At 36.5% G+C, this 15220-nt stretch overlaps 1 protein-coding gene across 1 annotated transcript in view; it reads right to left on the reverse strand.

The window, feature by feature from the left end:
- Positions 1–379: 379 nt before the first annotated feature.
- The window catches only part of IPO8 (importin 8), an 82047-nt gene continuing 67206 nt past the window's right edge, over positions 380–15220 (reverse strand). The window contains exons 21-25 of the mRNA XM_003926622.3: positions 10971–11191; positions 8654–8859; positions 5790–5993; positions 3263–3379; positions 380–2354 (exon numbers count right to left, since the gene is read on the reverse strand). Coding sequence (XP_003926671.1) covers positions 2257–2354; positions 3263–3379; positions 5790–5993; positions 8654–8859; positions 10971–11191 — 846 coding nt within the window. The 3' untranslated portion in view covers positions 380–2256. The remainder of the gene's footprint in view (positions 2355–3262; positions 3380–5789; positions 5994–8653; positions 8860–10970; positions 11192–15220) is intronic.

Raw genomic sequence — 15220 nt, forward strand, 5'->3', positions numbered from 1 at the left:
TCTGAGAACATATCCATTATGACACATGACCATATTGATTACCAGTCTGGTTTTGACCACTAATAATTTGATAGGAGACCCATCAGAAAATGGCTCCATTTTAGTGACACCTTCCTTTCCTTCAAGGTCCTGCTGTGGTTGAATGCCCTGTGCTTTTCCAGAGCTCTGACACTCTTGTGTGGACCTCCTGGTTCATGAGATGGGCTCTTACCCCCTACTTCTCCCAATGAATTAGCTGTTTCTGATAAGCCCTGGTTACCCTGCCAGACCTACAGTCCACCTTTCTTCAGGTCCCCAGATGTCAGGACAACATACTGATGGGTTATTACCAACTGCCTAAAGCACCTCCACATTTCAGAAAACATTTCACACAGAAGAGTTCAGAATCCTGGGAATCAGTCCACATTTTATTTTATAGTACATTCATATAAGTTCCTGCATTTCCAAGGTAACCAGGTCACATTCAGGTTAGCACTGCTGGTAACAAAATCATACAACTACCCTGGCTTCAAAAACAAGAAAGGGTGATGCACGTCTTTCCCTTTAATACTGCAGAAGACAATACATCACAAAATAAAATCTCTAAAATCACATGCCTTTTACAATCCAGTGTGAAGGCATATAATTTATGTTAAGATTAGACCATATGGAACATTAGAATAAAGAGTTTCAAAGCTCTCTAAAATTTCCCCCAATGCCATCTTTCTCTTCTAACTGCCAGTTGGCACATTCTGCTTCAATGCCTTGGGAAGGGAGGGGCAGAGGAAAGCAGGGGGTCATTTAACTCTAAATTCATGGTTTTCCATGAGTTTACTTTCTATAGAGATCACTTAACCTAAAATTCTTAAGAGTTAACAGGCATGAGGGATGGTAATATAGGAAGCACCTGAAAAAAATTCCTCTAGTTGCTGATGGGAAATTTAAGTTGTGAATTTTTGTGAATTTTCAATTTCACAGAAAGGAAAATCTGTTACCACATCCAATAATATGTTAAGTTCTGAAGATACATTTTTATTTTACTGAATGAAAATCCTATGATCCATGTTCTGGTCTTGAACCAGGTCAGAAAAACACTGTAATCTCCATCTGCAATACTTCCCATAGGCCTCCTATGAGTGCAGCTGCCCCAACCCTTGAAAATTTTAAGAAGTCATACTGAGCTATAATAAAGACACGAACAAATTAGGTAGGAGAATATTCAAATATGTGAGAAAGCAAGAAGTTCGATTTGCTTGGGTCTTTTTTCTAGATTAAAAAAATAATATAAAATGCTTTGGACCCTGGTCCAACACAGCTGGAATGATACGTTGTTTAAAATGCAAGCCCCCATCCAGTAAGACAGTGTGCTTATGAAGCACCTTTCTCTTAGAAGTTCAATGTGCTTTATGTATGATTATTAATTAATCTTATAATTAAATTATTCAGAATATACTGAGACTTACTGTTAACTCCAGTGACTAAAGAGCCCCTGCCACTTGCTGCCAAGAAATTCAGTCCTGAACTTACAAGGTTAGGAGTGAAATTGATATGCATATTTGTTGACTCCAAAAGAAATACCACCCCTTTTCAAGGCAGAAAAAATGAGAGAAGAGGGGGTAAGACACTTCTTTAAAAAGCCACAAAACATCTTATGAAAAAACCAGAGCCAGTGCATGTTTTCTAATACAACCCCTGAAGAAAGTCCCCCAGCAGCAGGGTGAGCAGAGGGAGCAGAGAAGATTTTGAAACCAGAGTGACTTGCAGTAACTGCCTAACAATAAATTCACAGAGTAAAATGCAGAATAGTCGACATATAACCAAGGTTTATGTTGTATCTAGAAATATGTTTTATGCTTTAAAAAAAAAATTGCAATGCTCTCCAAAAAATTTTTCTGATAATTCATGTACAACAGAAGGCACTGTTATCCGCATAAATCCATTGATTCTGCATGGCAAAAACCTGAGACGTGCAAGTCGATCCAATCCTCTATAACAACCTTGGGCATTCAGCCTTTGGAGCGTACGGTTTGTCCTTTCCAGTCCAATGATTGTTTCTGTTTCATTTCATACTTACAGTAGCTGTTTAAAATATATATTTCAGGGTGACAAAGGCCAAAGGGGAAAGAGTAGATAAGTGTGCCGTATAATGTCAGATGGTAACTGGTACAGCAGGAGGGCCCTAAAAGCAGCCCCTTCATTTCATCCCCTGGACCCTCACACTCCTTTTGTGAAATAATACGCAGTGAGGACATTTGGTCAGCTGACGTTCCTTTTCCTTCAGTTGTTGCTGGGCACAGTCCCAAAGTTAAATGCAGAGAGGACTCCTTTGTTTTCAAAGGTGAAGCCTCCCTGTTGTTCAATCTTCTTCTTTGCCTCTAGCATTTTTCAAAAGAAAAGGGGAGAAGAAAAAAAATAATGTTTAAGGTGACAAAGCTGGAGATGACTCAAAGGAGCCAGATTCTGTATATACTTAGAACTGTGAAAGAATGTGACTCATGGCATTAGTTATTCTGCCAAAGTGAACATCAGTCTTTAACAGACCCATGTCAATAAGTAGGTATGTTCACTACCATGGGAAAATCTGCAAAAATCCAGTGAAAAGAAAACATATCTCAGAGTTGGATTCTACTTCACCGAGTCTACTGCTGACAGGGGGCCCAGGTTTCTCGTATCAGGAGAGCTGCTTGAGAATCGGCACGGAACTGAAAATCTAAGTCCATACAGAAGAACCAGCGTTCTAAAGTTTAAATGTCAAGTTTGCTACTAAAATTTTTTTGTAACTACAGAATCTTTTCCAATGCTAATCTACAAGTAACTATAGTAATCAACATAAAATAATAAAATAATCCCTCCAGCTTAAAAAAATGAAAATCAACAAGAAACAATGGCAAATAAAGCCTAACAACAAGAAATGGAGAGCATTCCATTTCCAGGAATATAAGCTCCTTGCAAGAATTCATCAAGTCCCTTTGGCCCATGGCTGAAATGTTTAGGGGAGTGATCCAGCTGATTAAATCTCCCTCGGCAAGACTTATCCCAACTTTTACTTTGTACCTTTGCCTCCAATGTAGGGTAAGAATGTGAATGAGAACACCACTAGGAGACACATATTAATGTGCAGGGTTTTACAGAGTAAGACATCATGAGTGATTAAAACAACATACAATAAAGACAATTCCTTAGAATTCAGAAGCAGTGTTTAGGTGCCACCTGGCTCATCAAATAAGGCTGACCACTGGCACTCTGACACATGCACTACACCCTGGAGGTGACTCTGGCTGACCTGCCACCGTCCGCCGGTGCTCTGCCAGTGTGTACACCTCCTGCAGTGCCCTCCTCTGATCCTCACTGAGTGGTGCCATCAGCAGCTGGTACCAGGCAGCATCTCGATTCTGCACAGCTGTTGCATTTTGGAAGGAAAAGACAAGAGGATAAAGTGACTATTAATTCAGAGAACAAGTAGTAACGTAATTACAAAGAAATTATCCCAGACAGTAAAAGACAAAGAGTACAGTACTACAACACACACGAGGTAATGAAACTTATGCCATCAAAGGATTATTTCTGAGTACCCACTTAGTACCCAACTATGTGGGATATTGAAGGAAGGTTAGGACATTGCAAATCTCTAGTCTGCCTAGTTCTCTGCCTCTTGTGCTGTCTTCTAGGGATGTTCTCTAAAATCCAGAACACCTGTACTCACTCATTACCATTTTCCTCTGGAATTTTCTTTTTTTTTTTTTTTTTTTTTTTTTTTTTTGAGACGGGGTTTCGCTCTTGTTACCCAGGCTGGAGTGCAATGGCACGATCTCGGCTCACCGCAACCTCCGCCCCCTGGGTTCAAGCAATTCTCCTGCCTCAGCCTCCTGAGTAGCTGGGATTACAGGCACGCGCCACCATGCCCAGCTAATTTTTGTATTTTTAGTAGAGACGGGGTTTCACCATGTTGACCAGGATGGTCTCGATCTCTCGACCTCGTGATCCACCCGCCTCGGCCTCCCAAAGTGCTGGGATTACAGGCTTGAGCCACCGCGCCCGGCGCTCCTCTGGAATTTTCATACCACCTGCAGCTTCAGCATTGCTACCACCCCAAGGACTCAAATCTGTACCTCTAGGAAAAACCTTCCCCTAAGCCTCCTGGACTCTTCTATTTAAACAGCTCATCTCAAACTCAACATAACTGAAACCAAATTTAACAATCCCCTCCCAAACCTTCTATCTCCCCATTTCCCTCACCATTTCTATTAGTCTCCCAGTCAAGTCAACCACTGTAAATCCTTAACATCTCTGAGTATGCCCTTTCCACACACAAAGCTCTGCTTCTTTCTAAATGTCTTTTATCTACATGCTACTTTCCATCAAATGTCACCCTCCCCATTCCAGGTCTCTACACATCTAAATTAATAACATCATCTTCTAACACTTGGCTCCCACATCTAGCCCTTTCCAGCTTTTTCCTGCACATTAGCCATCAACAGATAATTCCCCTGAAGTGAATTACCACATCCCCAAGTTCACTGCCTCAGAGAACAACTTTCAACACTACTCCAATGGGCAATGGGATGGACCACGTCAGTCCAGAATTAAAAGCCTCTACAGCCCAGCTCAATGGTATTCCTTCACAGTCTTTAAGCAGTGGCCCCTACATGCTGGTTTAAAGCTGCTTGTCACTTGAGGAGTATCTTTAAAAATAAGATATTCCTGAGATCCTACTCAAGAACTAAACCTTCCTTGGTAATTATGACACACACCCATGTCTGGAACTATACTAGGGCACACTCTTGGTATTTCCATCCCCATGTTTATGCTGTTATTTTCCCCATGCTTTGGAATATAGTTTATTGTACTCTCTGCTTCTAATTCCTGTGAATTTCAACAAAAACATCTAGGTAGTTTTTTCTTCATTAATGGTATTTGTAGCAACACTAAAAAACACCAATACAGTAAGCTAGTAGTGCCTTATTAGTAACAATATATACATGTAAGGATGTTCATTTTAATGTCCCTTGTAATGGTAAAAACAATGAAAACAATCTTTAATGTCCCACAGTGGAAATAAATTACAATATAACTATAGAAATACTATCTAACCATAAAACAAATTATCTATATTAATGAGATTTAAAATAATTTATTTGATGAATAATTTTCTAAATATCTTCATTGGCTTTTTATTCCATAAATTTTCCATTTCCATTTTCCATTTTTCTACGAGGTTATTGGTCTTACACATTTGAGGATGGCCTCTGTACACTGTGTACATTACGCCTATTATGGATATTTGGCAAATATTTTCTCCTCCCAAATCATTTATGAGTCCTGTAACTAATTATACTGTCCTTTGTTGTATAAAATTGGCAAACTACTTACGAAGTAAAAAGTCACTCTCTTATGACAGCAGTTTGATTTCCGGGATTGTGAATTACTAATAGGTTGATAGCCACAATTTTTAAGCAACACGTGCCTGAAACACTTCATTCTTTGCTATAAAAATGCTCCCCCATTTATGCCTAGAGGATGAAAAATATACACAGATACTCTTGCCATATATTACTTTTGCAAGGATAACCTACGGGCTCACCCTGCTACTTCTCGATGAAAGTTGCTAGGATTGGGTGATAGGTGTTTCACTGTTTTATTTTCAATCATTTCATGTATGTATATTTGAGGATTTCTATCATAAGGAATAAATAAAAATTGTTTTCAAAGAATCTAGACCAGTCTTGGGCAGATATCAAAACTAACAGGAAGAAACGGAGAAAGAGTTTAGAAAAAAAATATATCAGAAGATGTGGGGAGTAAAGACATACTTATCAGAGCTTGTGTAAAAAACTGATATTCATCCACACTATTGTCAAGGTCCAGTGGAGTACTGAACCCCTCAAGGGCAGTTTCTTCCAATACTTCTTCATCCCAATCATCATCATCTTCCTCCTCATCTTCACCTCTTCCATTATTTGACTGCATTGCTTGAGCAGTTACATTCGTCTCCTCTTCATCACTTGAAATCTCCTCTGTGAATCCATTCATTATTTAAAAGGAATCGAAACACATAAGGACAAAATATAAAATTTCACAACAAAAACCAAAGACTATAAAATCACACTCTGGAAAGGAAAAATCTTCCACATAATTTTAATAAAAATAAATCTTATCTCTGATCTCAAGAGAAGAGCCAAAAAATAAAAAATAAAATAAAATAAATAAACCTTATCTTTACCATAGAGTTTGCTAAGTTCAGAATATCCTTTTCCTCCTTACTGAAAACAGGTTCCCTAAACCTGTTATCCAGATGAACATTACTACTGTTATGCTACGCAAGTTCATTAATACAAGAATATTATTCAATTGCAAATTTCAAAATGATCTTTGTTTAAAAAAGTGACTGTGCAGTCAGTGCCTGTGTTTTAGACAATGACTTCCTATTGAGAATTCAGTCCTCTTAATAAACTGAGTTGATTATGCTTAGAAATGCCCAAATGAGATCATTTCTGCTAGTAGAAACAGTAAAAGTACAGATCCAGCCATTCCACTTCAGGGTATGCATCTAAAATATTTGAAGTCAGTATGTAGAACAGATGTCACTGCAGCATTATTCACAATAGCCAAGTTACAGAATCAGCCTAAGTGTCCATCAACAACAGATGAATAAAGAAAATATGGATTCTTTAAAATGAAACACTATTCAGCTTTTAAAAAGGCAATTCTGTTATTTCCAACAACATGGATGGGCTTGGACATTATGGTAAGTGAAATAAGCCAGGCACAGAAAGACACATACTGCCTGTTCTCCCTTATACACAGAATCTAAAAGAATCAAACTCACAGAGGTAGAGAGTAGAATGGTGGTTACCAGAGGCCAGAGGTAGTGGGAATGGGAGAATGTTGGTAAATAGGTACAAAGTCTCAGACAGAAGAATAAGGTTTTTGGGTTTTTGTATGTGTTTTCTTAATATCTATTGTACAGCACGGTGAATATCATTAATAGCATATTGTACATTTCAAAATTGGCAAGACTGTAAATTTCAAATGTTCCCACCATTAAAAAGGGTATTTAAGGTGATGGATATATTGGTTTGACTTAATCATTCCATATTGTATTCGCAAATCATGACATCACTTTGTATCCCATAAATATATAATTTTTAAATTTATAAAAAATAGCAAAAATGTAAAGAAAAATAGTTAGCTATGTATGGCTTGAAAAGTTAAAAACTTGAACTACATTACATATCAGCATGGATTCTGTATCTATTTTCAGTGCCAATCTGTTCCTAGCACTGAGACTGTAACTGAAATACTGGAACAGGAAGGCAGTAAATGCAGAACCAAATTCAAGATAAGATAGAAAACCTGGTGTAAACCCAAACCAGGTAATACTAACCTAAAACTAGTTTCATTACACACACCATATTGAAAAAGGTGGACTGAACTAGGTAGATTCAGGAATAAGGCACTTAACCATAGTTTGGACCAAATACACACACAAAAAAGTATGGCAAAGTATAACTATTAATACAAAGACTGAGAAATACCTCAACTCAATCATTCCATAATTTAGTAGGAAGTACAAAAAGTCTGGGATATTACTAGAAAATTTTCCCTCAAACCATATAAGTATAAGCCAATAAAGAGTTACCAAAACAAGAAATTAGAGATCATAACATACTGGAAAAAAAAAAAAAAAAGAATTCTACAACTGTTAGCACATAGTTAGCTAAAAACAAAACAAAACAAAAATCACACATACAACACTTCTAATAAAGAAGTATTTCTTCAAAAGACCTACACATATCTCAGAAAAACAAATTAGAAGCTGTATTTTGTGCTGGGGAGGGGGCAAAGGGTAGTTCATAATCCCCGGTATGTGAACATACTGGGATGATGCCAGTTAAAAGGGTTTTAAATCTACACATGTTAAAATCACAGAATTTAGCATCAAAAATAGAGCTGTATGTTTACCAGGAAGAGTTCTGATTTTTTTCAGCTAACAAGGTATCTGTTTTTAGCCAGAAGAGGAAAAACTTCACCTGGAATTGGAGAATGCTACTTCCTAGACTCTAGCAAGTAGCTCCGCAATCTCATCATTAAACAAAACAAAGGTCTAATGTTCAACTCTAACAATCTTATTCTGACTCTCAATTATGTAAATCTACTTCACTTATGTACCTTAATTTATGTTTAAATCACAAATATATCTCTCAAATATAATTTTTGATAATGAGTCACCTCAGAACCATTACCAAAAAAAGACACTCTCTACTAATCTGTAGTACTAAAACTTCAGTTCTTAAGCTAATGATTCATTTAACTCATGGCTGCTGCTTTGATGAGGCTGTTAGCACAAACGAGAAAATTAGATACTAGATTGCTAACTTATAATCAAGACCATTTGATTGTTATAAATATGTTTCCTAACATGCAACAACATCTATTAGGATCCACAAAAAAAAAAAATCATTGAGTATATTAGGTGTCAGAAGGTGCACAAATCTAAATTTATATCACATGATACAATTAATAGCAAGTCAACCAAGCCCAAAATATTTGTTCTATGTGCAGCGGGCCAAAGAATGTACATCTGTTTAATGACTCCATATAGACTAGTATTCAGAGAAAATGCATATACAAATCAAAATTAATTGTAGCATTCATTTCAATTAGAAGACTTTACCATTTTCTTCCACATCAGCTTTCTCTGCTTTTGAACGATCTTCCCTGTTGACCAGTTGTCTAGTAGCACAGACTTGCTTTAGGCCAAGGAAAAGGAAAAGGATTGAAGGAACAATCTGTCCCACCACAGCATCTACTGCAGGAGGTCGATTTTGCAACTCCAAAAGGATACTCAGTCCTATTATACACATCTTCCGGTCATGATGCCTGCGAATTTTGAAGAAAAAAAAAAATGTAGACATGAAAAGTGGAATAAAGAACAAATTCTGGAGAAACTACAAAAAGAAATGTCCAAGGCATACTCTAAGGTTCATCTGTTGGTATTATACAGAGACATCCTCCATCCTGTACTGAATGAAATCCTACATAAATCAAATTCTGTATCAAAGACCTATTGGAAGCCTGCAATTAACATGATGAATCTTGCTGTAGTATCAATTTAAGATTAATATAAATGTTATATATGAGCCTTAGCATAAGGATTTTATTAAAGCAGAAATACCTGTATTTGACAGCATAAAAGTCCTATACAATGGTGAGGAAAAATGAAGAGCTTCTTAGACTCTTCCAACATTAGTTAGAGCTACAAGGTTTCTTGGGACACACACTCTACACAAACCCTAAGATGTGAAAGATGTTTCAAAAACTCAGCATCTAGCAAGCTAGTAAGCTGAACTTAATGTAAGTAGTCTACTAAAGTGCTCTGTTATAAAATAGTATAGGGCCGGGCGCGGTGGCTCATGCCTGTAATCCTAGCACTTTGGGAGGCCGAGGTGGGTGGATCACCTGAGGTCAGGAGTTCAAGACCAGCCTGGCCATCTTGGTGAAACCCCATCTTAAAAAAATAAAAAATAAAAAAAATAAAATAGTATAAGAAAAAATAAGGACAAGGAAAATTTAATTCAGAAAGAAAATAGTTTGATCAGTATACATTAGACATTTTTCTATTAAATGTTTCCTCTAAGTTGCTTAAAACTAAAAAAATTAAAAATTAAAAGATTACATTGGCAAAACATTCTTAAAATTTTAAGTGTGAATAAAATTTCGCTTGCAGTGATTCAATTTGTTTAAAGAGAGAGTAACAAATCCAATAATGAACATTTTACAAACTTCTGTTATTCTTCATCATTTGCATTCCTTGATTCAAGTACAGGAACTGTACTTGACCCGAGGACCTTCTCATCCACGCAGCCCTGAAATAGGTGCCAACTGGATCACAGCAGAAAAGACAACCAGAGCTCTAAAGAATCCAAGGAAACACAACCCAAAGACCCCCAGTCTACACAAGACCAGGGCGAACCTTTCTACTTTTGGGAAATTGCTTCCAGGTGCTAATAAAGACACAAGAGGACCAACCACTTAACTTTAAATGACCAAATCTCTATTCCCTAATCTTTCTGAGAGGTAACTTTAAGCACAATTTATTTGAAAGTATCTTCCCTTCAAGGTTTTAATCGCAAATCTCAATCAATGATAAATTCCAGTGTCCTGTAAGTAGAAAAATTAGAACACGCATAGCAGCTTATAAATATGTTCCTCTATTCCTATCTCCCCATCCTAATCCAGGCCTCGATCTGTAGCAGCAATGTCTTAACTACTGTGGGGAGTCTGTTTCTCTCAGCAAATTTTTCTAAATGATCTCTCACAAAACTTAAAAATAATACTATTAATTTCCAGTGTTTTAAAACACATTTGATAGTGTTTTAAAACAAATTAGACAGCTAGCTAAATTTCTAGCATAGCACAGTCAATAATCTGTGTTGGGTGACCTGAGGTGGGCACATAACACTAGTTGGGACCTCTTTCTATTTTTGAAAACCAGAAGAGTGCTTCACATAAAGCCAAATTCTCTTACTGGAGCAGCACCTGGGTTCCAAATAACAAGACTTCTGATTTCACTTTTGAGAATATGGTCCCTTGCAAAGAGTTTAATATTCTGTGACATTACATTATATCAGTGCCAGAGGGGTACCTTCTGAATCCATTTAGAATGTTTTTACCTATTGACACTTAATCATGAAACCTAGACAGATAATTAATTCTTGCTACCTAAAGATATAAATCATTATACAAATTATATACTTTTTTGTGCCCCCCCCAAAAAAAAGCAGGTAAGGGCTACATCTAATTTTCAGAGCCTGCATTCTTTCTACTAGATTACACTGCTGAAATACAATCTTAATCCTCTAAAAATCAAATATTAACAATAACTAAAATCCTAAGACATGAAAATTATCTTTGTGCCTATTATTATATCCAAATATGAAAAAGCAAACCCTCCAGAAACAGAAAAGCCATGTAAAATCCAAGACACATACCCAAGAAAACAATCTGTATCACTCATCCACTGATTTATAAACTGTACAGTTATAGGGCCAGAGTGGTGAGGCAACTGAACTCGTTCTAAAGTATGTAGCAGCAAATCAGGGTTGTAGTACAAGGCAGCAATTGCAACCTGAAGACACATTGTACGAAGCTCACTAGTTTTGACCCCTCGAGTTAATCTCTCCAAAACAAGTTGAACGAAGAGTGGAATGCACTAGAGGACAAAAAGAAAAGGAGAGTCAATCACAAAGACAGCCCAAGTAATTTTTATAGAAAGCTGAATATTGCAGAGCATTCTCAATAAATAAGACAGTCTTGATAGCAATGAGACTTTTGACTATTTAAATCATCTTATTTAAAAAGATTTATATTATAAAAACCTAAAGAGACTAAATAGACAAAAAGAAGTCCCACCCACTGCAGTGCCAGAAAATCTCTTTCCTTCTTAAGTAAATTGAAGTCAGCTGAAGATTATTCTGTAAGGGTCCAAACTCAAAGGGTGGCAATAATCCCTACGTGGACACAGCTACTTGCACATCTAAGGTGAAATGACTGTGTTTCATTTTCTTTGACAAATGAAATTGGAAATAAATGAATGGGACTGCGACTAATTATGATGTAATCAGATTGTTTCTGAGAAAGAAAATTCCTGTTGGTATATAAGATGAAAAAGACTGAAGAAAAAATGGTGGACCCAGAAATTTAAAATAATATCTGACTCTAATTCTAAACTGCAATATTGATGAACTAATTTTACTAGAACTATTTCCTGATTATATTCAGTTAAAGGGGATGAGCTGAAATGATTTGTAGAAAATAAAATCTGAGGTCTTACTATAAGCCCCTGTTTAAACTTTTAAAAAATCAAGGTATTCCATAGAAATTTGAGTTATATTTATTATTTTCTTTTTAGTAGGCCAAACTGCATGTATATCTGGATTAGCAGACTAGTAGTCTGGTTTAGGATAACATATTAAATCAAAATACATGACTACACATACTTTTAAGACTATAAGGCTCTTTACAAAGACCAGATAACTAGTTTAATTCTACGTTTACTTCTCATGCTGATACAACGTATTCTGTGTTCTAATTTGAGATAACACATATAAGCTATGTTAAAAATTATTATCATGGTCAAATAATTAGTTGTGAATAAACGCAGCCAGAAGAAAACATAAAGTACGTTTGGAAAGCTCTTTTTGAGATGTTTTAAAACATTTCAAAATTACAAAAGTTTTAAAACAACAGCTAGACAGGCGGAATAAGTTCTGGTGTTCTATAGCACTGTGGGAGGACTATAGTTAACAGTAACAGATTCAAATAGCTAGGAGAAGAACATTAAATGTTTCCAACTCAAACGATAAATGTTTCAGCCAGTGGATATGCTAATTACCCTGATCAGATCACTACACATTGTATCAAAACATCACTATGTATTCTATAAACATACAATTATTATGTCAATTTAAGTAAATAGAAAATAAAGTTTCATTTCAACAAATATTTACTATTACACACAAAGCCATAAGAATATAAAGGAATTGTGAAGTTTTGGCACTAGTAAAACTAAAATAATTCCTTTAAATTAAATTAAAATCGATTATGGAGGCTGGTTGGACAACTACATAAATCCACAATTAGAGCAGTGGGCAGCTGCAAAAGGAATGCAGACTACCTCTATCTGCTACTATGAAGTGATCTGCAGGACACGTTACTTAGTGAAGAAGGCAACACAGAAAATGTATACTATGCTACTGCTTACCTAAGAAGGCAAGGAGAGAATATCTATTTTTTGTTTGTTTTTGTTTTGTTTAATGAAAGGATGAACTAAAACTAGGGGAAGAAAAGGAGAAGGAGAAGAAGGGTAGAGGGATGGGGTAGAAGGTGGACTTCCCTGAATATACCTTGTCTTATAAATTAGACCTTAGAACTGTGTCTACACTGTCTATATTCATTACCAAAAAAATTACGCTATTTCTAAAAGTTAAGATACAATGAAGTAAATGAATCAACCAAATGAGGATTATTTTAATAACTTTAAATTGTAATGATTTGACTGTATTTTCACTATATATTGCTAGTGTACGAATTTATATCTTAGAGGCAAAAAGAGCTACTAAAAAAAATAGTAAGCCGGGCGCGGTGGCTCACATCTGTAATCCCAGCACTTTGGGAGGCCGAGGCAGGTGGATCACAAGGTCAAGAGATCGAGACCATCCTGGTCAACATGGTGAAACCCCGTCTCTACTAAAAATACAAAAAATTAGCTGAGCATGGTGGCACATGCCTGTAATCCCAGCTACTCAGGAGGCTGAGGCAGGAGAATTGCCTGAACCCAGGAGACAGAGGTTGCAGAGAGCCGAGATTGTGCCATTGCACTCCAGCCTGGGTAACAAGAGTGAAACTCCGTCTCAAAAAAAATAAATAAATAATAACCATTTCTTGGTGATAATGTTGGTATAATTAGTCTGAGACTAAATGTATCCATTAGTGGGATAAAGCAAGCAAGTAATTAAGATGAGAACCAGAATTTTTGGTGTGGGAGATATAAAAGCAGAATCAAGTAGGTTAAGGATAAAGAATGTAGTCATGAATTTGAATGAAAAATATCTGTATTATAGACATAAAGATGGAAATAACAGACACGGGGACTCCAGAAGAGGTAAAGGAGACAGTGGGGCAAGGGTTAAAAAATGACCTGTTGGGTACTGTGTTCACTACCAGGGCAACAGGTTCAAAAGAAAGCCAAACTTCAGCATCACACAATATATCCATGTAACAAACCTGCGCATGTACCCCTGAATTTAAAATTTAAAAAAAAAGAATTATCTATGTATATTAATATGTTACTGACTAAAAAAAGCCAAACAACACATTTCTTGGCTCTATTTTGTCAAAACAATGACTAACCCAGTATCAATGAATACACATATGAATAGCAATATTATATTAGGTATATACATTAATATGTATTAGTATATATGTAGCTAATTATATCTCAATTTACTAGCAAGATATATATTAATAGTATATATTACACACACATTATATACCCATATATACTATACATATATATACTTTAGATACATATGTATAGCAATGAATATCCCTCATGCCCAGCTTGTAGTCTTGAATACCATTTCCCAAGCTAGGATGGTACACCAAGACAGCAAGGAAACTACCAAAGACTATTAGAATCAGGTCAAAAGGACTCAAGGCAAATTCAAGAGGCTCCCACTGGGCAAAAATGAAACAATTATACTTGAAATACATTGAAACAAACACATAGAGTACATTTGGATCTACACATTCATAAGGATACTAAAAATTTGTAAAAACCAAACCATTATAATAAAACACTTTATTGATCATCTTTGGAGGATGCTAGGTAAGAAACTTATCTTGCATTATGGTAAATAAAGGGAAATACTCAAACTGTTTCTCAGAATAACCTGGTAATTTACGAGAGAACATTTCCCTTTGTAGGAATATTTCAGCTAATAAAGAAAGAAGAAATGACAGAATTAGAAGATCCTAACAGCATGACAGACCACCAAACATACTGTGCCTCCTAATAAAATTACACACCATCACCTATGCCAAGTAAGTCAAACCTGAATCCAAGCCCACACTTAATGTAATCACAAATTTACAGGAAATTTGGAGGAATGGAATGCCAGTCAACACAGTCCTTCAGCTGTACTTGAGTGCACTATAATGGTAACCTTACCAACAGTAGAGATCACCTCGTATCCTTAACTTTCTGATACACAAATTCTTGAATACTGCCACGGTCTCAATATGGTTTGTCCTCCCAAAACTCATGCTGAAATTTGATCCCCAATGTGACAGGTTTTGTCAGGTGGGGCCTAGTGGGAAGTGTTTCAGTCATGGCGGTGGTGGTGGTTGACCCCTCATGAATGCCTGAGGCCTTTCTCCTGTTCTGATGTAGTGAGCGAGTACTCACTATCATCTGGCACAACTGAATTACTTTTTGTGGGCATGAACTAGTTTCCATGAGAGTAGGTTGTTATAAAGCAAGGACACCCCTGGGTTTTGCCCCTTCGCATGCATCCAACTTCCCCTTTGACACTCCACCATGTTGTGACACAGCACAGGCCATACTTGCCAGTTTCTGGCCTACACAATGGATTCTAAACGTTTTGACATGGATTTATTCTACAGTATTCTGAACCTCTCCCCAACCTCTCTTTACATTATTAAATTCTACTGCTCAGAA

The sequence above is a fragment of the Saimiri boliviensis genome, chromosome 7 (genome assembly GCF_048565385.1).
Source record: "Saimiri boliviensis isolate mSaiBol1 chromosome 7, mSaiBol1.pri, whole genome shotgun sequence".
NCBI classification, from domain to species: Eukaryota; Metazoa; Chordata; class Mammalia; order Primates; family Cebidae; genus Saimiri; species Saimiri boliviensis.